The 26,867-nt window shown below is 43.6% G+C and overlaps 1 protein-coding gene across 8 annotated transcripts in view; it reads right to left on the bottom strand.

The window, feature by feature from the left end:
* ITPR2 (inositol 1,4,5-trisphosphate receptor type 2) overlaps nucleotides 1-26,867 on the bottom strand; it is a 311,529-nt gene that overhangs the window by 205,243 nt on the left and 79,419 nt on the right. For 6 of the 8 annotated variants that reach the window (XM_053405136.1, XM_053405139.1, XM_053405138.1 and 3 more), the window contains 11 exons: nucleotides 22,383-22,537; nucleotides 21,328-21,427; nucleotides 21,079-21,239; nucleotides 19,132-19,273; nucleotides 16,551-16,712; nucleotides 14,507-14,679; nucleotides 14,125-14,244; nucleotides 13,843-14,028; nucleotides 11,673-11,924; nucleotides 9,808-9,952; nucleotides 4,325-4,475 (listed from right to left, as the gene is read on the bottom strand). In XM_053405136.1, the coding sequence (XP_053261111.1) occupies nucleotides 4,325-4,475; nucleotides 9,808-9,952; nucleotides 11,673-11,924; nucleotides 13,843-14,028; nucleotides 14,125-14,244; nucleotides 14,507-14,679; nucleotides 16,551-16,712; nucleotides 19,132-19,273; nucleotides 21,079-21,239; nucleotides 21,328-21,427; nucleotides 22,383-22,537 (1,747 nt within the window). The remainder of the gene's footprint in view (nucleotides 1-4,324; nucleotides 4,476-9,807; nucleotides 9,953-11,672; nucleotides 11,925-13,842; nucleotides 14,029-14,124; nucleotides 14,245-14,506; nucleotides 14,680-16,550; nucleotides 16,713-19,131; nucleotides 19,274-21,078; nucleotides 21,240-21,327; nucleotides 21,428-22,382; nucleotides 22,538-26,867) is intronic. The other 2 variants (XM_053405137.1, XM_053405143.1) reach the window with 2 other exon arrangements.

Genomic DNA, 26,867 nt, shown 5'->3' with positions numbered 1-26,867 from the left:
GATTGGGGATTTGGACACTACTGCTGTGCCCCCAACTGTGGCCCCAGCTCCAGAGCAGTTGTTAATGGGAGGCAAGGCTCCACCTACATCTTCCTCACAAACTGAGGGCATGGAGCCGAACCAAGCCATTTCGTTGGGTCTGCCTGGCTCTCCAGAGACTCATACCACCGCCATGCCTGACCGTCCACTGAGTCCGCTCGCGGTGGTTCCTTCGACAACAGCAGAGCCAGGGAACTCGGGCTCAATGCCACATTTGGGGCACCACAGTCGCCGCCAGAATCGGAAGGCCACCAGGACTCTGGTACTGGCCCTCGGCAATCCAGCAGGGTTTCCAAGCACCCAGCGCATTTAAAAGACTATGTTCACTGGACAAACTGTACATCTAAAGCTGTATGGTGAATAGGGTCAATTAATATGCTTATGTGTTTTACTGAAACCAATATGGGTATTGCTGTATGTAATGGAACCACTATGATTGTAACTAATGCCTTATCTCGGTTTTGGATGGGTGTTATGCATTGACGTTCTCACCCTGGCCCCCACGGGTATCGTGGATATAGTTTTCACTCAGGTCCATGTCAGTTACTTTAGGTGGGAAACCCTGGGTTGTTGTTGCTACAATGTTGACAGCCGGCTGCCTATAAAAGCAGGCCGGCTGAGCTGTTTGCTGTTCAGTTCTGTTCCAGCTTACAAATAAAGAGCTGCTTTGGAGAAATCGCTGTGTCGTCTGCTATGTCTACCCACTATTTAATATATCTCATCCCCAGAAACTGGTGTGGATTGGCAGGTAATAGCCAATTTCAGCTTCCAGGGGTGTCTGGACTTTGTCCAAGTTTTGGCTCAAAGGGTTTTTCATGCCATGGTAAAACAGCTGGCTTTCTAATAGAAGGCTTATTAATGGAGCAGGTGTTTAAATTTGGGAGGTTCATTGTCTATGGGAAGATGGGATTTCTTTTTGGTTCATTCTAGATAAGTTCTTTCAGAGGACCATGGCGTTTAAGATAGCTAAGTGTGCTATCTACAGATTTTGCTTGGCTGAGGTTTTATTCCCACTCCTTGGGGAGTGTTGCTTTAAAGCTGAATCAGCTTTAAAGGATGTGTCAGCAATTGATAATGTTTAATAAATGCCATGCCTGTGCTGGATGTTCCTATTGCCCAACTTCCAGAACATGCACTCAGAAAACTGGGTCTTACCAATAGGATGCCTGGTGCAAGCTAATGACTTCCTAAAAATCACTGCAACCCACCCACCCACCCACCCACATGACCTGGGTTGCTGTGCAGAAGAGAACCCTGGTGGACAAGCAGCAGCAAGAACAGGCCCATCTGCTTCATCCAACTGAGTCTCTGTTACACATGCCAGGTCAAGTCCTCCATCCTCAATAAAATCATGGATGGCAATGGTCTTGTGAATGCCATTGACCTGGCATTGCACAGCAGCACCTTCAGGTCATGTGGGTATCCCTTGCTGATTTTAGTATCCATCCGGTCAGGACCAGAGCCGGAGGCAGGGATAGTCCTCAGACAACGACTAAACCTGCCTCCTCTGTAATGACATGGTCTGGTCTTAGCGTAACTCCTCCTCTAATAATAATAATAATAATAATAATAATAATAATAATAATAATAATAATTTATACCCCGCCCATCTGGCTGAGTTTCCCCAGCCACTCTGGGCGGCTCCCAATCAGTGTTAAAAACAGTACAGCGTTACATATTAAAAACTTCCCTGAACAGGGCTGCCTTAAGATGTCTTCTGAATGTCAGGTAATTATTTATCTCTTTGACATCTGATGGGAGGGCGTTCCACAGGGCGGGCGCCACTACCGAGAAGGCCCTCTGTCTGGTTCCCTGTAGCCTCACTTCTCGCAATGAGGGAACCGCCAGAAGGCCCTCGGCGCTGGATCTCCGTGTCCGGGCTGAACGATGGGGGTGGAGACCCTCCTTCAGGTATACAGGACCGAGGCCGTTTAGGGCTTTAAAGGTCAGCACCAACACTTTGAATCGTGCTCGGAAACGTACTGGGAGCCAATGCAGATCTCTCAGAACCGGTGTTATGTGGTCCCGGCGGCCACTCCCAGTCACCAGTCTAGCTGCCGCATTCTGGATTAATTGCAGTTTCCGGGTCACATTCAAAGGTAGCCCCACGTAGAGCGCGTTGCAGTAGTCCAAGCGTGAGATAACTAGAGCATGCACCACTCTGGCGAGACAGTTCGCGGGCAGGTAGGGTCTTAGCCTGCGTACCAGGTGGAGCTGGTAGACAGCTGCCCTGGACACAGAGTTAACCTGCGCCTCCATGGACAGCTGTGAGTCCAAAATGACTCCCAGGCTGCGCACCTGGTCCTTCAGGGGCACAGTTACCCCATTCAAGACCAGGGAATCCCCCACACCAACCCGCTCCCTGTCCCCCAAAAACAGTACTTCTGTCTTGTCAGGATTCAACCTCAATCTGTTAGCCGCCATCCATCCTCCAACCGCCTCCAGGCACTCACACAGGACCTTCACCGCCTTCACTGGTTCTGATTTAAAGGAGAGGTAGAGCTGGGTGTCATCTGCATACTGATGAACACCCAGTCCAAACTGATCTCTCCCAGCGGCTTCATATAGATATTAAAAAGCATGGGGGAGAGGACAGAACCCTGAGGCACCCCACAAGTGAGAGCCCAGGGGTCTGAACACTCATCCCCCCCCACCACTTTCTGGACACGGCCCAGGAGGAAGGAGCGGAACCACTGTATGACAGTGCCCCCAGCTCCCAGCCCCTCTAGACAGTCCAGAAGGATGAGATTGGGGGTCCCAGTGCATCCCCCCCCGAACCTGCCCCAGGTTCTGTTGGCTGGGGCCTACTCCAACTAAACATTTGAAAAAACTTTCTGACTCTAAGAGCTGCTCAGCAGTGGAACAGACTCCCACAAGAGGTGGTGGACTCTCCTTCCTTGGAGGTTTTGAAGCAGAGGCTGGATGACCATCTGTCATGGATGCTTTAGCTGAGATTCCTGCATTGCAGGGGGTTGGACTAGATGACCTTTGGGTCTCTTCCAACTCTGATTTTCCCATTAAAATCCTGTCATTTTATCCACCATTCCTTCTCAAATTTCAGTTTTCTTTATTTCACCACCTTGTTAAGCTAAGCCCATAAAGCTATTAGTATTCAACGCAAGTGGGAACCGAAACCAAGTATTGCAGTGTGGAGTGTTCCTGTTCAGTATTCCAACCAGCCACATCATCCCTTTCCAATCCTTGTCCCTATTCCTGTTTTTCCATTCCTCCACTCCAAACAAAATTATGCACTCTGTGACCACGGAACATGCTGAGCTTCTATCAGGCTGTTTTCGGCTTGGGGCTTATTTCTTTAGGTTTCTTCTCCTTGAAACTTTTCTATACCTTTTCAAATGCACTGGCAAGAGCACTGAAGTGTTTGTGTTGTGCTGACCTTGCCACTGCCTCACCCCATCCCCTCTACCTTCCAGGAAGTGGCAGCAGTGTGACCAGGTGAGCAACAGTGTCCCATCACACCATCCACTACTGCTAAATAATCTTACAGGTATCAAGATTTTGACAATGCTTCTGTTCCCCCTCAGTGAAAGTAAAATAACCAGTCAGTAAGTCATGAATATATCTTCCTTTTATCTCTCTTATTTAGTAGTCATCTGCTGAGAGATTTTATCCATAATTAATATTATTTTCAACAGATCCTAAACTATAGTTAAAGGATGTTCATCTAAGGTGCATCTTACTAATTTTTAAATTAATAGATGTGTCATTATTTGCATGACCCAAAGTATCTAACTTTAAGGTTAAAATATTTCAAAACAAGAAGACATACTGCCAATTTTTATTTGGTGTATTTATTTCCTTTAATTTAGACAATTTATAAGCTGTCCTTCAGTAGCAGGGTTCTCAGAATGGCATACAATTTACCGTATTTTTTGCTCTATAAGACTCACTTTTTCCCTCCTAAAAAGTAAGGGGAAATGTGTGTGCGTCTTATGGAGCGAATGCAGGCTGCGCAGCTATCCCAGAAGCCAGTACAGCAAGAGGGATTGCTGCTTTCACTGTGCAGCGATCCCTCTTGCTGTTCTGGCTTCTGAGATTCAGAGTATTTTTTTTCTTGTTTTCCTCCTCCAAAAACTAGGTGCATCTTGTGGTTTGGTGCGTCTTATAGAGCGAAAAATACGGTATTTTATGGGAAACACACCTCAAGGTAAAGAGAAAGCCATTGGGGAAAATAAAGAGCAGGACCTTTAATGAATGCAAGGTATTACTAGATAATGTATTATGTGTTGCAAATAATTTTCTATTACCACCCCCCGCACACACTCACCTCCATCTTGAAATTTGCTTAATCTTTCAAAATATGATGACATAGGCATTTGTACAATATCAAGGATAGCCAGTAATGTTCTAGTCAGTCTGAGTAGCTCACTGAAGCTATAAAAACCAAAGTATATAAGATTGCGAGCCAGGTGCACCACCTAAAGAAAAGGAAGAGGGGGAGGGATGTCAGGAATATCAACAGAAAGAAAGAGGTCCCAACATTTAACTAGTGATGAATGGACCCACGTGGCTGCCCTCCAGATCTAATCTAAATTTTGTGGTTATAGAATCATAGAATCATAGAATCATAGAGTTGGAAGAGACCACAAGGGCCATCGAGTCCAACCCCCTGCCAAGCAGGAAACACCATCAGAGCACTCCTGACATATGGTTGTCAAGCCTCTGCTTAAAGACCTCCAAAGAAGGAGACTCCACCACACTCCTTGGCAACAAATTCCACTGTCAAACAGCTCTTACTGTCAGGAAGTTCTTCCTAATGTTTAGGTGGAATCTTCTTTCTTGTAGTTTGGAACCATTGCTCCGTGTCCGCTTCTCTGGAGCAGCAGAAAACAACCTTTCTCCCTTCTCTATGTGACATCCTTTTATATATTTGAACATGGCTATCATATCACCCCTTAACCTCCTCTTCTCCAGGCTAAACATGCCCAGCTCCCTTAGCCGTTCCTCATAAGGCATCGTTTCCAGGCCTTTGACCATTTTGGTTGCCCTCCTCTGGACAATTTCCAGTTTGTCAGTGTCCTTCTTGAACTGTGGTGCCCAGAACTGGACACAGTACTCCAGGTGAGGTCTGACCAGAGCAGAATACAGTGGCACTATTACTTCCCTTGATCTAGATGCTATACTCCTATTGATGCAGCCCAGTCACTTATATTGTTGTTTTTAATCTAAACTGCATTTGGATGTGATTAAAGCTGACATGCTGCAATCATTAGGAATTATGTGAATTCAACAATATTTGCATAGATTTGCTATTTGGTATAATTTATTCCATTTCTTCCAGTTATGTGGAGAGGTATGGAGCTATGCAGGACACTAGAGCCCTGCCCCTATAAACAATGGAAATTTAATTTTTATTTATAAAAACATTTATGTCCAACTGTATAAAAAATATCACAGTGCTTAATAAAATTGTTAAGTTAAAAACAAGTTTAAAGTAAGGAAGTTAAAACCAAATATCAATAGATCATTGTGGGGGTGTTATCTGGGTTGGGGACTGGGGAGCAGGACACCTGGACCTGCAAAAAGGCACCCACTGAATCTCTACTGGCAGAGCGTTTAGGAGAAAGGCTTGATCTCTCTTTGTTGCCAAATTAGCCTCACAAACTTATGGAACGATCAAAAACGCTCTTGCAGATTATTTCAGTGGTCAAGCTGAAATATAAGGGTTCAGGTGATCTCTGAGGTATCCTGGACTCAAGTTGTTCAGGGCTTTGTAAACAATACAAGAACCTTGAACCTGGCTCAGGGGCAAATGGTTAGCCAGTGCAGTTTTTTTAACAATGGTGTCACACGTTCTCTATCAGAAGCTCCCAACAACAACTTGGCTGTAGCGTTCTGCACCAGCTGGAGCTACTGAACCAAACCCAAGAGCAGCTCCACATAGAGCACATTACAGTAATCTAGCCCTGAGGTTACCAACACATGGACCATGGTGGCCACACTATCCCTGTCCAGGAACAGCTGTAGCTGGTGAACCAGATGAAACTGGTAAAAGGCACTCCTTGCCACAGAGGGCACTTGGGCAAAGTGACAAAGATAGGAATACCCCCAAACTACACACTTGCTCCTTCAGAGGGAGTGCAACCACATCCAAAACAGGTAACTTGCCAATTTTCCAAACATGGGAACCACCCACCGAAAGAGCATCTGTCTTCCCAGGATTCAAACACAGTTTATTGCCCCTCATCCAGTCCACCACTGCATCCAGTCCAGAGCTTTCCTGATTCAGCTTTCTCCTGAATCAGATGTTATGGAGAAGCAGAGCTCAGGACAGCAATACCTCAAGGACCGTCTCCCCATATAAATCTTCCCAGACTCTGTGTTCATCATCTGAGGCCCTTATTTGTGTGACTGCTCCAACATGACGTCTGGAGGGTGGCAACACAAGAACGGGCCTTTCCTGCAGTGGCTCCCCTTTTTGGAATGCTCTCCCCAGGGAGGTTCGCTTGGCACCTTCATTATACATTTTAGGTGCCAGGCAAAAACATTCCTTCTCAACCAGGCCTTTTGTGATGGCCTGGGATTCAGACTCAGAGGCTGAACCTGAGGAATCCCAGCCTTCACAGGATTCCCCGCCTCCAGAACCAGCTGAGCTGAGGCTGGGGCTTGAGCCTGAAGGGTCCTCACCTGTGCTGGATCCTCAGGTGCAGGCACCAGCTGAGTCTGCTCTGGCTCCTGAGGTGATGGAGGATCCATTGCCTGCAGGTGCTCCACTCTCAGCCCCATCAGGGGAGGCTGAGGTTGCCTCTGGGTCTGGTAACCCTCCAGCCTCTCCTGAGCTGCAGAGGCTCAGGGCAGAGAGGCAGAGGGAACTAAGTTCCCGCAGGAGGAGTGCTCGCCTCCAGGCCAGGAGAGGCGAGTCACCTGTGGACTGGGGCCGCCCTATGCCTCGGGCAGATAAAAGCCAGCCAGCTCCAGTCCCAAGTTGTGGGAGCAATGTTGTTGGTAGGCAGTTCCTGCCTGCACCCTGTCCTGCCGGATCTCCTGACCTCACCCGACTCCCTGCCTTGGACCCAGCTTCAGCTTTGACGGACGGCCTCAATACTGCACCCTCGACCTCGGACTGGACTCGGACCACGCCTCACAGAAACCCACGGGACCAGCACACCTTTGGCTGATTAATATACTATAGCCTTTTAACTGTGTCTGTGGGAAGGGGGGCTACTGTTTTGTTGTCCTTGTTTTAATTAATTACTTGTGTTTTTATCTTGATTTTTTTTTGTAATAAAATGAGATATTGCTTTGAAGGGTGGTATATAACTTTAATAATCAATCAATAAATAAGCATACAGGTGACACCTCATTCCCAAACTACTAATGATCACACACAACATATTTATACAGATATTAAATAACACTGGGGAATAGTGCCCTGGAGAACCCAATAGCACAAACGTCAACAGGCCGAGAAACACTCACTCAGTGATACTTTCTGGACACAACCTTGATGATACAAACAGAACCACTGTAATACAGTGCCTCTGATGCCCATATCACTAAGTCGGTCCAGAAGGATACCATGGTCAATGATATCAAAAGCCACTGAGTGAACAAGCAGAAGTAACAGGGGCGCACTCACTCTGTCCCTCTCATGATGAAGATCATTCATCAGGGCAACCAAGGCCAATTCAGTTCCAAAACCAGGTTTGAACTCAGATTGTAGTGGATCTAAAATAATCAGTCTCTTCCAGGAATAACCTTCTCCACCACCTTTACCAAGAAAGGGGATCTATAGTTGTTACACTTTGTTGCGTCTAGGATGGACTTTTTGCAGGAGACATCACCCCAACGCACAAGGAGGTGTTTAGCACACCCATGACCCATTCAGTCTCCCCACCCCAGCAGGTTTAATAAGCCAGGATGAACAAGGATCTAATGAGCATAAGTGCAAGTATCCTGTCCACATCCTCAGGCCACCTCAGCTGGTACTGTCATAATTAGGGTTGCCACCTTTGGTTGGGCAAAATACAAGACAGGTCATGCAAAATAAATGTCAGGACTGGCCGTGGTCCTCTTCCGATCACCACGCAAACGCTTCCTGTTCTTTTATAACTTTTTATTGTGTATTAACAAACAAACTTTTAAACTATCCTTATCTTTAACTATTCTTCCTCAGAGTCACTTATTGCAGATACCTTCTGAGCTCTGCTTCTCCGTGACCAGCCACCCTCAAAATGGCGAACGCGCCCTTCCCTTCGCTTTCCCGCTCTTTTTTCTAACCTCCTGGCTAGAGCTGGCTTGTATCTCCCCTCCTCCGAATCTGAGCTAGAACTGAACCCTTGCCTTTCCTGGGAACATCCTGTCCCTCCCTGTTGTTCCTCTTGCTCTCTTCTATTAGATTCACTGCTCTCCTTCCCCCCTTGGAGAAAGCTTTCTCCCTCTGGGAAACTGGAAACTTCTAACTCTAACTCTTCCCTGACAATAAAGGACAAATTGGGGGGATTGGGGGTTAAAAATTACTTTACCTGATGCAGAAATGCCTTCAAAGCAATCCATTACAATGATCAAATGAAAGCTATCAGTAACTACAAACATTCCAGTGATACTGAAAGGAAATCCTCCCCACCCGCTGAATTTCTGCCTATCAGAAGTAAGATAAATGTAGAAACCCAGCTAAAAAAGAAAAAAATAAGAAAGTGGAGAAAAGATAGCAACAAATTCTTAGGTTTGAAGTGGCTGAGGTCGGTGCTCCAGGAAATGTTTCACCCGTCCTCTTAGGCAGTGTTTCTTGGGTCTCTAGCTGTCTTTGGATTACACTTCCCATCCTCCCTAGCTAGTAAGACCAGTGGTCAGGGATGATGGGAATTGTAGTCTGAAAACAGCTAGAGACCCAAGTTTGGGAAACATTGTCTTAGAGCCCTTGGAAACCCAACCAAACCGAACCCAGAAGAGCCTGCTGACTGGCAAGCTCTATTAGCCAGATTGGAGTGTCAATCAGCCAGCTTGGGAGGGCAGGCTAAACCTCCAAGGTGTCTAGCAAGCTGGCCTGTGTGAGACAAGCAAGTTAGGGTGAGTGCACAAAGGAGGAAACATTAATGCCAATTTTATTTTTTCATAACTGGTGGCAACCCTAGTCACAATAGCAGCAACTTTATTCTCAGAGTGTTTAGCCAGTGACAGCTAGTTACCATGTGCTCCAGAGATCTGCCCCTTCATCAAGTTAGCCATCCTACAGCCACACAGAACAGCTCTGCTGGACAGCTCCCTAAGGACGCAATGGAGGCAGTAAAGTAGGATCTCTTTGCTGCCCTCACTGCCACATGATAGGCCCAATTATGAGCCCAAGCATGTGCTCGGTTGACTCCTAAGCACATTTTACGCCACTTATGCACCAACCCTCTCCCAGGCCACCTCACTGACTGCACCTCTTAGGTGTACCAAGCAGCAAAATGGACCCCACAGTGCTGGAGCGATCATATCAATGGCTCTGCAAGTCTCACCATTCCATAGTGAAACTAGGGCCTTAACAGGATCAACTGTTCTATCCATTAAAATCGTACTGAACCCACCCTCTGGCTTCAGAAATTTCAACAAACATTGCCTACAGGTTGTTAGGTATTCTTAATAACCTTCCCCACACCATACTTGGTTTGGTAAATTCAGAATCAGCAAGACCTCAAGTGGGAGGTGCAATGGTGAGGTAGGAGGCAGAGAATGATGGTAAATCAGCTGATATTCTGCCACTGCTCCCCTTTGCTCTTTTTTAAATTTGAAAAGCACTCAGTACTGGCAAGGATAACAGAAAAATACCTCAAAAGTTAGCTTGTTCTTCTGTTTGTCTCCAAAAGGAAAGGGTTGGTTCACAACTTCTTTCAAGTACTCCTCTACAAATTCCATCGTCAAAGCAAATTTCCTCTTCATGTCATTTCGTGAGGAATCTGTGAAAGAGTCATACCTACAAAGCAAGACCATGAGCAAAAGCTAAATAAGTGGGAAACAGCAGGAGGGAGTAAAGGTTTAATAAATAATTTTTGGTGCCTCACAAGCACAAATGTTTGATAGGTTGTTGACATCTCCCAAGAGCTTGTCACAAATCCCCAAGAAAGTTAAAGAGGAGTTGGCATCATGAGAATCAGCGTAGACCTCACCATTAATTATTACTATTTGTAAGTTTTATACTGCTTTTAATTACTAATTAATTTGTTTTTATTGTAAGACATCCAGAGTCTATATTAAAAGGTGGGATAAATAATAAATGAAACAAAATTAAGCTGGACTGTACATTCTGTTAAGCGGCTGATGATATACTCTAGAAATCTACTCCACAAACTCAAAGGTCCATCCTGAAGATATATAAATATGCAAGGCTCCTCCAAAACAACAACAGAAACCTCTACCTCAAAATAAGGACCCTTCCATGAGCAGAATTCTCCTTCTATGAATGGAAGCTCTTTTGATTCACATATAGAATCCAAGCTTATATCTACACACAGCAGGAACCTGTAGCCTATTCTGGACACCAACGTAATGCATGTATTTATAAATATGTATTAGTCATGCCCATTTGTTGCCATTTTATGTGCACACACAGTGTGGAACCCCAGGCAGCAACTCACAGCAGAGCATTAGTGATTACATGCAAAACTTGGAGCTTGTCAGCAACGGTACTCTAAGGCACATGAATTCTAATATGAAGCAGTTGCAATGCATAAGCCTATGCCAAATAGCTTCTTCCTAGGGTTAACTATACCCCACAAAAGGGTGGTATTGGTAATTTTTTGAGTGGCAGATGAATTTAAAGAGCTTTCTTCAGGATGAGGTAGTCACTAGATGATTACGATGGGGATCTTCTTCTTCTTCTTCTCCTTCCCTTGTTATGGATCTTCATGGTACAAAAGTCAATACTAAAATGTTATACTGTGCTACCCACCCAGGACAGAAACCTTTTCACTTTCATGCTGCATGAAAATTCTCAGGTTTTTATTCTCAGAGATGATAAGAAATATTGTATACTGCCTTAAGTTCCAGTCTGGGAAAACAGCAGGATATGAAGTAAATAACTATAATAATAATTGCTTCATAAGAACATAAGAAGAACCCTGCTGCATCAGAACCAGAATCCATTTAGACCCAGGATCCATTAAAATAATTTAAACCAGAGTAGCCTGCCAAGGTGCTTCTGTGTGCTGCAGAAGTATCTCACCCAGTGAGGCAGAGTTGCAAGATTAGCTTCCTGCCAAGATGGGGAGGGGCATGTTCGGGTGCACCAGTGGAGCTAATCCACTGCTCTAGACAATGCACTTGTACCATGCCAAGCTCCCTGCCACCTTGTTCCTCTCCCTTCCAGTAAGAGGCACTGCCAGGAAGCTAGCATTATAGCCCCACCCCACAGAAGCAAGCCACTTCTGGTATGCTCAGAAGCAGGCAATGGCTTTGTCTTATTTGTCTTCAGAAGACTGTATACTGCCTCTGAACATGGAGGTCCCATTTAGCTATCAAACCAGGAAGCCTATCCTACATGAATTTGTCAAATCATCTCTTAAAACCAACTAGGACTGTGTCCATTATGCCATCTATGATGATGATGATGATGATGATGATGACTACTACTACTACAAATGAATCTGCCACCAATCAGTGAATGTTCCATTTGTTGGTTTCAACAGAGAACTCACTCGTGGATAGTGATCTTGGTAGGGATTTCAGTCCATAGCCTGGCATACTTCACAGGCACCACTATCTCCTGAGGATCTCTATCCACATGCATATGCAGCATGAGACGGCAGAAGGAGGCTCGCAGGTCGTAAGGCAGGCTCTCATCTGACATGCAGCGCAGGATCAGATCCACCGACAGCTGTGTGGAAATCTGGTTTATAGCCAAATACTGGCGATCCAGACACATTCTTGCAAAGAGGTTCAACTGGTACCTTAGAAAAGATAATAAAATAATGTCATTTCTATTTCTGTGTTTGTTACTCAATAACCTGGTTGCTAAGGTACCAATCTAAACATCTGAGGAATATTACATAAACTCAACCAACACATTTCTAGTCTTTTACTGGACTATGGCTGTTAGACTCTCACTCAGTTATAAAATACAATCCACATTACATGGTGTTAGGCCTGGGCAATGTATCAATACATCACACAGGACACGATGGCAGCTTCACCCGGTGGTATACCATGAGTGAAACCACCACTGCTCCTGAGTCCTCTGCCTCCAGCACCCAGCAGCAGGAACAAGTGGCCCCAGCTGGGCCTGAGATTGGGGAGGGGGCAGGAGGAACAGGGACAATTGGGCATGATGTGAAGGAGGCTTGAAATCGGTATGTGTGTGTGTGTGTGTGTAAAGGAAGAAGCAGTGAGAATTGGGTGCAGGGTGAAGGAGGCTTGACATTGGTGTATGTGCGAAGGAAGGAGCAGGGAGAACTGGGCATGCGGTGAAGGAGCCTTGAAACTGGGGTGGGGTATGTGCGAAGGAAGGAGGGGAAATCCTGTGTGTGTGTGTGTGTGTGTGTGTGTGTGTGTGTGTGTAGGAAGGAAGGAGCAAGGAGAATCTGTCATATGGTGAAGGAGGCTTGAAATCAGTGTGTTTGTGTGAAGGAAAGAGCAGGGAGAACTGGGCATGCGGTGAAGGAGGCTTGAAACTGGGGTGGGGGGGTGAAGGAATGAACAGGGAGAATCAGGCGTGTGGTGAAGGAGGCGGAGAAATTGGCTCCTTAGGAAATCAGCTGCCCCAAGGAGAATGGTGGCTAGTGAGTGACGCAAAGCAGGGAGACAGGGCGCATCCTTCCCCCCTCCTAACTTGCTGTGTGTGTTGCATCCCCTCCATTTCATATTGCAATGTTTGGCTGGTGATACATCACGATGTTGAAATGCTGACATTGCCCAACCCTACATGGTGTACACAGCACTGCTCTGAATAAATCCCTCAACGACATTGAAATTCTTACATTTAATAGCAGTTTTGCAACCTAGCCTTGTATCCTGCCATAAGCCATGCCTAATGAAAATGTTAAGGACACAGGCTGAAAATCCACAAATCAATCAGCTGACTTACAGTATACGGTCAATCTTATGCACTTTACTCAGAAGCCTGCTCCAATGTGTGTGTGTTGTGGGGAGGGCTTTCTTCCTGGTAAATGCGCCAAGAATTGCAGTCTTAATTTAATTCAATGAAACAACTTTAGTTTAAATGAAGACCTATCAATGAACTGCAGATTGTACATTAAACATTTCGGGGCTTGTTCAGATGTTATTTCCCCTCCGGGAAATGAAGCAACACCAAGTTTGATTTAATTTGATGGTGGTATAACTTTACATTCTTCTATTAGCAGAGTATCTTACACGGGGCTCTTTGTAGTCTCCTAGCCATGCACTGATCAGATCCACATTCTTGTAGCTTCAACAATGCTAGTGGGTGTTCCCATTCATCTGACCCCCAGTGAAGTATCTTTCACAGATCAATAGTAGTCTTTTACCCAAAATATTAATTTAGTCCATACCCAGCAATGCGTATGCTTTCAGCCTTGGACCACGTTGCACAAAACACCATTGCAGTACCTTATAAACACAGCTTTGTTCAGTCATTGTTTTCCAAAGTTTACCCCACTTTCTGGTGGAACCATGCTGGAGATGGGTCTGTGTTCAGTATATTTTTTCTCAAAGGGAAAATTCTTACCGAATTAATGCTTAGCTCAGGCCTCCAAAATTTGTGGAGTGCATGTTGAATTCAGGCAATGAACTCTGAGGACACTGATGAATCCAGAGAACACAGAAGGAACAGAAAGGATTAACTTGTGTCCTGTGGGACAAATAATTCACCTTTTTGGAAAGCTGCTTTACCTGTAATAAGTGAGGACTTCTAAATCAGCTTTGGTGCCCTCCTTAGCTTCTTGGGCAAGATGCCTGATGGCTTTGCCATGAGGTTCCTTGTTGCTATCAATCCAGTACAGCCAAACCTCTTCCTCGTCCAGATCATCAGAGAGGGTGGAGCAATCCAAGGGGTTGTCCATTTGCACTGAGACCAACCTTAAAACAAACAGTTTACACTATACCTACTAATGATCTTCTTAAAACTGTGTGAGACAATGTAAAATAATTAAACTGAGAGGTCAATTAACTTACTTGGTCTGAATGAGAATATCAGCATTTCCTGGGCTCAGCATATATTTGCAAATAAGTTCCTGAGTGACTGGGATTGCAGTTGTGTTGGAAACACACAAGTCTGACAGGTAGTCCAAGAACCTTGAGGTGAGGGGGAGATTAACAAGAAAATGTGGTGGGTCACACTGCAGGAATTTATTGAAAAGAAACAACACAATGATTATCAATAGTACCCTATCCGTAAAATACTGAATGCAAATTTAAATTACATATAGTGCAAAGTTTATGTAATCTATCATTTGTTCCTGGACACAGGTTCATGATCACAGATACACAGATAAAAAGATGATCAGTGTACAAATTTTTAAAAGAAAGCAAAGAAATGGTGTGGGCTAATTCAAACCTTGGCTCTCGATTCCTCCTGAGTAAATTTACAAACGTCTCTATTTCTTTAGCTGTGATATGTTTCTCTAGTAGCTTCCTGTTGTTGTGCAGCAAAGCTGTGATTGTGTCTTCTGCCAATATATCATAGCCGATCTGAGACTGCATGACGCAGAAGTTCTTAGCAATGTATTCCTGGAAGAAAATCCCACGGTAGTCTGTCACCAGATTGAAAGATGGAAGGTTCCACACATGACCCACACCCCATTTTTTACCAGCAATATTTAGTTTGATAGGCAAGTAGATGAGAGACCATGGTTCCTTTCTTTAGATTACTAGAAGCATACTCCACATGTGTTTAGCTATTTTAGTTTTGTTTCTATCTTGATCCTTCTCAAGGCACAGAAGCCATTAAAAATCATTAAAACACAGGTCAACAACAACAAAAATACTCAAATCAATCAAATCTTTTCCAAGTCTGATTATATTAAAGATATCCCAAGAGGAAAGTTTTGCTCTTATGGAGTTGGATTCAGGTTTGGACTTTCACAGAGCTCAGAGAAGGGCTGCTCCACAACTGTGAGGCAGCCACCAAAAATGTTGGTCTGTAACAGCTGTCCCCAACTTGGTGCCCTTCAGATGCTTTGGACTACAACTCCCATCAATCCCAACAAGCATGGCTGATGCCCATGTTGGCTGATGTGCTGTTCTAGTCCCATGGAAGAGCCTATGGAGCAAAGCAGCAAAGCAGATCACATGGAGAGCACCTGATGAGCAACTTGCAGAAGTGAACTTTTGAGCCTTCTGAGCTTCTACCTCCACTTCTGCTAGGCTTCACCCCTTTGTGGAGAACTAGAGTCTCTTGAAGGTCCAGCCTTCTGGCCTGACAAAGGGCACCTCTCTTGAATTCAGTGGCCTTCCTCCCAGTGCACTCCGGGTGCCACTGGACTGGCAAGGTATTGCAGAGGCACCATAGATTCATAGCTGGGATTCCAGACTGGTTCAAAATTGACACCTAGACATACAGTGAAGAAGGCACTCTCACTTCACATACTTATCATGCTGATACACAGGACCAGCAAGAAGGTGTATCTGAGGTATGTATGACCTAAGCTATTACAAGATTTACACATCCAAATCAGTACCTTGAACTGTGCCCAGAAGACAATTTAGAGTTAGTACAGCTGCTAATCAGCATGATAATAAAAGTTGCTTCTTCACATCCCCAAAAACCTGACCAGCATACTTTTGTCTGATCAGCCAACTTTTAGCTTTGATGTTTACTTGACTCTCCTTGTAAAGTTTGCCCTAGTATGACTCACAAATGCTTAGATACTCCATGTACCAATCAGTACTAGAATATTCCTTATGACAGGAAGATTCCTTCTCACAGACTTTTGTTCCCAGGTGATTCATTAAGATGGGGGTCCACTAGTCCACTGCAGACCAGTAGGTAAAGCAGGCATGGCGCTATTCTGGAAGAGTGCAAGTACCTCTGCTAGTCTATGGTCAGATCACCTCCCCACTCTGCTCCTTTCCTTGCTTTTATTTATTTAAATATTTCTATTATGCCATGCATAGCTCCCTGGAGCCCTCATGGAAAGAAACCAGCAAAACAATAAAAGCGATAAGAAGTCAACCATATCAGTTCAAAAATTCCACACACAGTCAACAAATCAACCAATAAATGGCACCAATCTTTTTTAAAAAATCAGAAAACAAGTCAGTTTATCAAACAAGATGGGTTAAGGGGGATGTCCTGGGAACACCCTGCCTGACTGTTGATAGCAGCAAATTAATCCCACCTTCATCTGTTTAACTCCAGGTGGAGCCAATCATAGCATAGAGATTCCAACTCAACAGCACATCATGCTACTATACTGCACTTGGTTAAAGTAATGGAATTAATCCACAGTCACACTGAAAGTGAAATTTTGGTTCCATAAAATCAAGTTGGCATTACTCTCCTGCAGCAGTCATTCCACTGGATTCAATGAATCTGTAAGCACAACCAAGGAGTCAACTGTATACAATTATGTAGCCACATGAGAAGGCAAGAGAAAAACCTGGTTTTTCCTGTAGTCCTGCTGGGAATGCCGGAGGATTCTGTAACAAAGCCTCAGCATGTATTTGTATGGGGCATATCTCTGGTCGCCCAGATCTTCAAGTCTCAGTATGGCTCCTTCTCCCGCTTTGTCTTTAAATGGAGCTTTCAAGATCCCAAATATCTGTTTGTATACACATAGAGACACATAAATACAAAAACAAAGTGATGACTAATGGTGGGGATAGAAAAACAGGGTATTTTGGTGAATTCAGTGAACAATATATTATATAAGCATTTTGAGCCAAGGGGGAAATAAAATGTGCCCCACCACTGAGGTTGAATCAATTCAGCAATGAAAATTGCATGGCATTCTATATGTAATTTTCACTATGAGTTCACTTCATCTTCCAACAGGTCATCTCATGTTTAAATTATTTTAAATAATACGGTAGCTTAGCTCCCAGCAGTGCAGCAGCTACAAGAGCAAGACAGGAGGAAAGTGGTCACGATTTTCACCCTGTGCACCAGCATGCTGCCTGATAAGCTTAACTATGGTTTAAAAGTAACAGTGGTTTGCAGTGAGCTGAGGAACCCGTGGCCCTGCAAATGTTGCTGGACTACAACTCCCATCATCCCTGATCATTGGCAATGCTGGCTGGGACTGATGGAATATGGAGTCCTGAAATATCTAGAACACTGACTTCTCAACAAGGGGGGGCATCTGAACATTTCAGGGTATGTGTGAGTGTTTCCATTAAAAAAAGTGTGATCTAACCAAAAGATTAACAACATGAAAGTATACAAGTCTGAAATGTTATGTTCAGAGGATGAGAAGATCACATGCAGCATGATCTGCATGTCATCATGAGTGCAAAGAAGTTCAACATTATCTCTTAAGTGGTGTGACATGCAATATACAGAGCGCAGCAGTTCATCATGCACTGTGTGGTTAATCACTCACATGTTGATTTATACTACTCATTTCCACTAATTTTTAGAACTTTGAACATACCATACACTACTACTATTACATATCAGATTATCCTCGATTTAAGGCTGAGGTTTTTTTCAGTGTGCTATTTGGGGATGGAATTGTGCAGCTGGAAAAATGGACAGAAAACTGGATGTGTTGGGTGCATTTGTTTATTAAGCACTTAAATGACAGATAATATCAGGGATGGTATGCATATAAATTAGATGAGCTCAGTGTCTGTATGTAAATTACCCAAACCATATTAAAACACCTTCTTTTGGGACAGATCCTCCTCTACTTCATCTTCACCTTTGGGCAGGTAACACTTGCATCCTTGTAAATACCCTTTAAGTATTCCTGTTTTTGTAGCTTAGGCCTATCTCACACCCTGTGTTCCTTCTGCGCAGCCAATACATAACAGCTGGTCATGGGTCCCAGTTAGTCAATGGTGGCATATTATACTGGATATAAAGACAGAAAGTTCTTGTTTCCACAGACAAGCAGGCCTGCATTTACTTTTGATCACAATGCTTGCCAAATATTTCACCAATGAAAACTATTTGTTTTTACTCTTGCTTTCTTGAATGAGAACAACATTGACCATTTTCCCCACAAACACGAGAGCTGGAGAGAGAACTACAGCTGAGTATGAAAGGCATAAGTGATCTAGTTAGTGAGCCAATCCAGAGAATTCTACCAATTTATTAATCCCTGCTGGCTTTGCTCACCAAACTCATCCACCTCTTAGTCAGGCTTTGCAGATTACAGACCAGGCCAATCTTATGCCTGCATTGAGTCTGAAACAGACCACCTAGAAACCCTCTGAAAAAGCTTCACTGCTTGGCAGCTTGATTCTGCAGACAATAAAAAATATTCAGGCAATGGAAACTGAGCTGATTGCAGAACACACTGTGAAAACGATTTTATCACTTATGTTCAGTCCTTGTCAGAGCATCTCCAGAAGGACTTTTTGGAACGCAAGTGTGATTCAGCTGCCAAAGATGATTTCAAACAATTCCCTTCAGGAAAAAATTGGTTGAAATATTTCCCTGTATATCCCAAAACAGAAGAGCAGGCTCTGCACATCATTGTGACATTTTCATCCACATGCCTTTGTGAAGATGGTTTTTCTGTTCTTTTAGATATTGAAACAAAGCAGCGCAGCAGGCTGATGCTGAAAGTGAGACAAGATGTACTCTGTCTTCCACGATGCCCAGAACCCAAAAGCTTGTGGCAAACATGCAGAATCAATGTTGATATTAATAATAAGAAAAGCATTTTTTTGAAATTTATAATTTTGTGCAGCTTTTTGGAAATTTGAATAATTGTTTTTTTAAAAGTTATATGTACTTTGATTGATTTTTATTATTAAGCCCCAAAATATTATTTATAATTAATATTCAATCATTTAATTTCAATCATTTTGAAAAAGCAAATAAAATAATTAGGAGAGGCAGGTTTGAAGAGATTTTTATATTACCTAAAAGGGGACATTGGGTTTAAAAAGTCTGGGAAACACTGACTAAAGGGGTCAGTCCCCCCCCCCCACCTTGAAGCGATATGCAAACAAGGCCACTGTATCTTTGAAGAATATGCTCCATATTAAATATTTCTATCAATTACATACCTGTGCCAATATATTTTGTTCCCTCATTAATTTTTGCCTCTCTCGGTTGGGCTTAATGACCATCACATCCAACACTTCCTGGCCATTATTGTGCACATCAGCAACAAAGAAAATGAGATCTTCCAACAGCTTGGTTACAAACCTATGTTGTTTGAAGAAATACAATACAGTGAACAAGTGTAGCTTTGTAACAAAATGTTACAGCGTGGAGTGTTTCTGTTCAGGGTTTCAACCACTCTTTCCTTTCCCACCACCCCAAACTCCCAGCAGTCAGTCATCATTCTGCACCCTTGCATCATTTTCAGTCCACATTGGGCTGTTTTGATAAATATTTTATCTCCGTTTTTCCCATTGGTTTCTGGATGCTGGGGGTGGGAGTGGGGCTCAGTAACATCAACTTATTTCATTTCTTCATTGGTATCTATGGGCAACTTTCTCTTAAGTCCCCAAGGACAACAGCAAACAGCTTCTCTGTATAATGTAAGAAGTGACCTATCAAGACAATGAAATGGTTCTTTCTAACGGGTGTATGGGCGTTGTCCCAATCTCCTTGTTCTAGCCACACTATTCTATTCCTGACTCCCACCCATTTCAAATTTCCATGCCGTTCAATTATTATGGAACTGTTTTGAGGGTTACTCACACACAGTTCCAGTTTTTTGCCCCCTGCAGTTTTTTTGTACTTGGGATTTGCTAATACTTTTCTCTTGTCCCGCAGTAGTGAGGTTTGGGCTACAGAAGCACAAGATAACTCAAATAGGTATAGATTGTTGGCATCCATCTGTCTCAAAACACAATGGAGTGTGCCTCTGGGGATGAAGTCAAACCGTTGTGTTAGCAGTGACCTCCCTGGGGCACAAGCTTGGGCAGTGTGTCTAGAGGTCCTGGGCTGCCCAGACGACAAGACACCTGCCTTTTATATATAAAAGGATAATGATGTAGATAATATAGATAATAATGAATAATGATATTTTTCACATAACCACAACCTCCACAAACATCCCCCTTGTGACAGGCATTTTCCTTGTTTGTTATAATTATTACTGACAAAAATATATGGGGTTGTCTCTAGCATGCTGGTTCACCAGCAGACTTTTTTTTTGCACACAGCAGAATTACCTCTTCCTCTCCTGTCCCCTCAAACCCTACCCCACCAGCCACACACCCTCAAAATCAGCTCTAAGGTTTGAGAGGCCCTCTGGAGCAGATCTGGGGGACATGCAAGGGGAGGCCAGAAAACCCATTGTTGCAGCATTACATACAATCCTCTGACTCCACAAATCTGCAGACCTTCACACCTAAGAAAAACACAATTTTCCACAACTCTTGCACTATCAGAAGCCAAGGGAATACAGAATTGACACATTGTATGCACATAAGGAAGTCAATGCACAGAAGTCTGTTGAGCCTGAAAGTGGGGCATGGGGTTGATACACTTTCCCTAATCCTCCTTGTGTTCAATACATACACATTTTTGAACGCATAAATAGGCTCCAGGGCTGAAAGAGCACAGGGATGGGGAATCTGTGGCCCTCCATATATTGTTGGGCTGCAACTCTTCTCTTTCCTGCCCATTGGGCCATGTGGTCTGGAGGTAATGGCATTCTCCTATGCTGCAATGGGTTAATGCATCAGACTGTTAACCAGAAGGTTGGTGGTCGGAGCCCACTCAGGGACAGCTGTAAGCAGGATTCCTGCAGTGCAGGGGTTGGACTAGATGACCCTTGGTGTCCCTTCCAACTCTATAATTCTGTGATCTTATGACTCCAGCAATACTTGGAGGGCCACAGATGCCTCATAGCTGCTGTAGCATAATAATGCTGAACTGATCAATTATTTCCAACATCTGGTTTAGTAGTCTCTTGTGAAAGCCTGTATTAGCTGTAAGCATTTGCTTGGTATCTTTAGGTCAGGGAGGGAGGCAAAAGGTAAGAAAGGATCACTGACCTCCTTTCATTTTGAGTTACAGAGCCATTCTCCAACTTTTTAACTGTGGATGCTAAAACCTTGTTGGCATCATTAGCAAAATCCAAATCTCTAACCTCAGACAGAGGAACAGACACAATAGCAAATGCTTCCTTGTCTTCTTTCGTTTGGCAGGTCCCAATCTGTAATATTGGCAGGGGAAGAACAACCAAAATTTAACGTGAGAAAGCAGCTTTCTTTGCTTAAGTTATGTTGACTGTTGGTATTTACCTTTAACATCACAGGCCTTTCTTCGTCTTTGTCTATTGGGATACTGGTACTGGTGACCCATGTGTTGGTGCACAGGTGTCTCAGTCGCACATAAGAATTTCTAAACAAAGTAAAACAACAGCTCTCAAGGAATAAATGTAAAATCATTGGAGCATCAAATGTTGTTTTCAAATCCACTGGGAAGGAATCAGCTGGCAATGGGTCCAGCCCTGGTCTCCACCTGTGGTTGGAGGCTTTATGCTCAGATTAACAAGAGGAAGGAAGAAGGAAATGTGGAGCACTAGCCTACCCCTCTTCTTCCCCTGATTTCCTAGCCAGCACCAGCTACCTCCATCACAAAGAGGCAAGTAAAGGGAGGAGGTGGAGGAAGGCTAGCCTAGCATGCTCCCTTAGGAAGCACTATTGCTCTGCAGGGTCATACGGCTTTGCAGTCTTCACGCACATAATCACTCACCCCCAGAGAGAGAGAGAGAGAGAGAGGCTGGAGACACCGGCTAAGCAGGTACATGGAAGGCAACCTCTGCCTCTCTCCCAAGCACTACCTGACCTTTCTTCCAAGCTTAAAATAACCCCCTGAAATTGGGTTGCTGCAATGCCCCCTTATTATAGACCGGCACAGGCTCTCTCCTCCTCCACACTTCATCATGAGTTCCGGCACCTCCCCCCCCCAAAAAAAAAGCACTGGGTACACGTACATGTACACACACACACACACACACACATATATGTAAAGCACCCCTGGATGATTAAGTCCAGTCAAAGACGACTATGGGGTTGCGGCGCTCATCCCCCTTTTCAGACCAAGGGAGCCAATGTTTGTCCACAGATAGCTTTCCAGGTCATGTGGCCAGCAGGACTAAACCACTTCTGGCACAATGGGACATAGTAATGAGTGCCAAAGTGCACAGAAACATGATTTATCTACTTGCACCGGTGTACTTTTGAACTGCTAGGTTGGCAGAAGCTGGAAAGAGCAACAGAAGCTCACCCCATCACGCAGATTTGAACTGCTGACTTTTCAGCTGGCAAGCCCACAGATACACATGCAACACTACCTTGGAACCAGGCAGTCAGCTCGCTGAAGGGTGGTAGCATCCAGTTCAAAAAGAGAGGCAATATCATTTCCATGTGGCACAGACACCAGCGTATACATAATTTTTTCCCCAGCATGTCGTTTCTTCTTTGAAATGAGAAGTTCGCTGTCTCTCTGCTGATGAAGAACAAGGACACTTTGGTTTACACAGCATCCTATTGTTAGTTCTGCAAGGATAATATATTTTTTCTTTGCAAGGTGAAGGGGGTAGGGTTACTAGAGTGAAATTGTAGGGTTACTAGCTTCTTTTCTCATATTCAAAACAGAAGGACCAACCTGCCTCAAGGATGCTGGGATGCAAGCTGCCTTTTCACACAAATAGGTCAGAGGCCAACAAAAAGTCCCTATGACAGAACATGTTATTGCTCAATGTGAGTTCCGTCAGGGCTGCTGGGTGTTTGGCAGAGGAATACAGCATCAAAGCGCTTGCTTTAAAGGAGTACAAAGATAAAAGACAAAGGACAGACAGGAGGCATCGAGCATCAGGAAAGGCTGTGTTTTTTTGTCCCCACCAACAAGGGCAGTCAACTTTGCAAAACAGCTTGTCCATGATATGTGCTCCATTTATATCAGTCCTTGAAATATACTCAGTTGAGTAGTAATTTCATGTTCTTTATTTCAGCTCATAGGAACAGTGAGCAAATCCCCCCCCAACCTCAGGCTTTACATACATTATTTACACAATGAGTACCGTCTGACTGGTTGATTATGTTTCCCTCCTGGAGCCTGATTGGGCTGCTCCTGCAGGCCAATCAGGTTGTTGCATTCTAGGACACTACCTGCCTCTTGTTCTAGTACATAACAGTCCTACACTGCACATTTAGCTGTTGAGATGTGGCATAAGCTCAACCAGGAAGCCACTACTGTGAATACAGGTCCTAGCTAGGTATTGTGACTATGAATATCATGTGGTGTGGTATAGCCTTTCTTGGGACTGTATATATGCCCTGGAGGAGGATTCTAAACTCAAATTCTCTCCCAATTTTTTTTAATAAACTCAAAGCTACCTGCATACAGAAAAACAGAATGTCTGAATGAAGAATTTTAACCGAGTATTTTTCCTTACTTAGAATGACAGAATCGTAGGGTTAGAAGAGACCCCAAGGCTCATCTTACTACTTTTCTACATGCATTGATCTTTTGTTTTAAACTTAGAGAGACATTCAAGATTATTCTGCTCCACCAGAAATCTGCAACAGTACACTCCTGCACTGTTTCTCTGCATAAGCACAAGTGCCCCAGACTTTATAGGCTCTTTCTTTGGAAAGCTGCCTCTGAAAGCATAGTTACAGTCCTAATGTTATTTCCCTCCATGAAGACCATTAAGCTGCAGTACTAACTGAACTTTAAAATTAAATTTAACAACCACCAGAGTTCTAGAAATATCTGCTAAATCAAGCATAATCTGGTGTCTCTGTGTTAAAACAACTTTAGCAGCGGCTTACAAAACCAACAATCCGATACAGCATTAACAGAGCTTTAGGGGCCAAATCTCTCTCTCTCTCTGTCTCTCTCTCGTTCCTCTTTTGAAGTCTGCACAAACATCAACAAACAAACATATAAACACGTATAATTTCATAACCTCTTTTTCATAAACCTTATTTCACCGACTTCCCCATGCCTCCCTTTTCTGCATCCCTATTTTAAAATTTTCTTCAGCAACCCCTCACTTCAATTAACTTATAACTCACTTTCTTTAATCCTTCTTCTCTTACCCAGTCATTTACAGCTGTAATTCTGTGTTTTTTTTCATTACCCTTGACATTTTAGCACTCATTAATTTTATAACAGTTCTTAAGGTAAACTTTGTATTTCTTCCAATCTTCTTCCACCTTCTCTTTTCCTTGGTCACGGATTCTGCCAGTCATCTCAGCCAGTCCCATGTAGTCTATCACCTTTGTCTGCCATTCCTCCAGCGTGGGTAGTTCTTGTGTCTTCCAATACTTTGCTAAAAGAACTCTTGCTGCTGTTGTAGCATACATAAAGAACATCCTATCTTTCCTTGACACCAATTGGCCTACCATGCCCAGGAGAAAAGCTTCTGGTTTCTTATGAAAGGTGCACTTAAGAACCTTCTTAATTTCATTATAGATCATTTCCCAGAAGACCTTAATCCTTGGGCACGTCCACCAAAGGTGGTAGAAAGTACCTTCAGTTTCATTACATTTCCAGCATTTATTATTGGGCAAATGATAGATTTTTGCAAGCTTGACTGGGGTCATGTACCACCTATAAATCATTTTCATAATATTCTTTCTTAAGGCATTACATGCCGTAAACTTTATACCGGTGGTCCATAACTGTTCCCAGTCAGCAAACATAATGTCATGACCAATGTCTTGTGCCCATTTAATCATAGCTGATTTAACCGTTTCATCTTGTGTATTCCACTTCAACAGCAAGTTGTACATTCTTGACAAGTTCTTAGTATTGGGTTCTAACAATTCTGTTTCTAATTTTGATCTCTCCACCTGAAAGCCAATTTTCCTGTCTTGTTTGAACACCTCATTTATCTGATGATAATGAAGCCAATCTCTTACTTTAGACTTCAATCTCTCATAGCTCTGTAATTTCACTTTTCCACCCTCTTGTTCTATAATTTCCCAGTATTTTGGCCATTTAGATTCCATATTAAGTTTTTTCACTTCCTTAGCTTCCATTGGTGACAACCACCTAGGGGTTTTATTTTCCAACAGGTCTTTATACCGAATCCAAACATTGGATAGTGCTTTCCTAACCATATGGTTTTTGAAACCTTTGTGAGTTTTTACCTTGTCATACCATATATATGCATGCCAACCAAACCTGTTGTTAAACCCTTCCAGATCTAAAATGTCTGTGTTCTCAAGAAGTAGCCAATTTTTCAGCCAGCAAAAAGCCGCTGATTCATAATACAGTTTTAAGTCTGGCAGGGCAAACCCCCCTCTTTCTTTTGCATCAGTTAATATCTTAAATTTTATTCTGGGCTTTTTGCCCTGCCAGACAAATCTAGATATGTCTTTCTGCCACCTCTTGAAACAGTCCATTTTATCCACAATCTGCAATGTTTGAAACAAAAACAACATTCTCGGCAAAACATTCATCTTAATAACAGCAATTCGGCCTAACAAGGAAAGCTTGCGTCCGAAGTGGTCCCAACGGCTCCCTTACCACTCCATTCCCAATGGCCAAGGGCGTCCGACAAGGTTGTCTCTTGGCCCCTTTACTGTTTAATCTCTATCTTCATGATGCAATTTCCCCTTTGAAGCTAGCAACTAAGTATCCTCCTCACTTAGCAGGTCACCCCGTTGCTTCCCTTTTCTATGCAGATGATGCCGTCATCTTATCCAGAACAGCTGCGGACCTAGCAAATGCAGTTAATGCATTTATCGCCTATTGTAAGGCGGAAGCTCTTAATATTAATTATAAAAAATCGAAAGTCCTTCACTTCACTCGTTCCCGCAAACTCAAGCTGGAGCCGCTTAAGATCACAGGTGGCTGCTTAGAAAAGGTAAAAGCCTTTAAATATCTAGGCTTAATATTCATTTATAATCTCTCCTGGACCACCCATCTACAATCTGCCTTTTTCGCCGCAACCACGACCTCCAATGCCATTGTCCGATTTTACCACCAGAAGGGCGGCAAACACCTTCCAGCAGCAATTCAAATATTTAATGCCAAAGTTGTTCCTAAATTATTATATGGCTGTGAAGTATGGACTACAGCAATATCAGGTAACTTGGATCGCCCACTTCATATGTTTCTGAGATCTCTTTCCGGTGTCCCGAGATGCGTCTCAGGTGCAGCCCTACAACTTGAGTTCGCTCAGCCCTCAATTGTAAAACGAGCATGGTGTCGAGCCATTTCCTATAGCTCCCACCTACTAGCATCGGATGCTCGAATTAGAGGTGGTTTTTCCAATCTGATCCTAAGAGATATTCATAATTCCCTTTGGAAAACTACAATTAACCTCAAACTCCACTCTCTTTTCAATCTGAATTGCAAAACTGTTCTTAAATTAGAGTGTATTAGTCCGGCGGCCCTACCTTCAATTAAAAAGAAGCTACAGCAACTTGACTTCTCTAACACAGCTGCCGATGCAAGAGGGCCGTGTTCAGGCCTAGCCCTAGCTATTCCTCCCCCTGAAGGAATCCCTCTATACTGCTTCACAATTTCTTCGGAGGCTAAGCGAAGGGCCTTTACCTGTGCCCGTCTCAACTGTTTTCCTACAGCAGTTCTGTCGGGTCGTTATTCCAGAGTCCCCATCGCAAACAGAACATGCACCTGTAATGACACGGCTCTGGAGACTATGGAACATGTAATGCTCTTCTGTCCCAACTGGACAGATGAAAGATCTCGGTTTTTAACTCCTCTCATGAACAAGCTTCATCTCCCAATCCAGCCCTGGATAGTGTCCCTTTTTTTTGCAGGATTCTGATTGTTGGATTACCGAGATGACAGCTAACTT

Source organism: Podarcis raffonei, chromosome 10 (assembly GCF_027172205.1).
Source record: "Podarcis raffonei isolate rPodRaf1 chromosome 10, rPodRaf1.pri, whole genome shotgun sequence".
Classification (NCBI taxonomy): domain Eukaryota; kingdom Metazoa; phylum Chordata; class Lepidosauria; order Squamata; family Lacertidae; genus Podarcis; species Podarcis raffonei.
The sequence above is the reverse complement of the archived record's forward strand: the minus strand, read 5'-3'. Positions and strand labels throughout refer to the sequence as shown.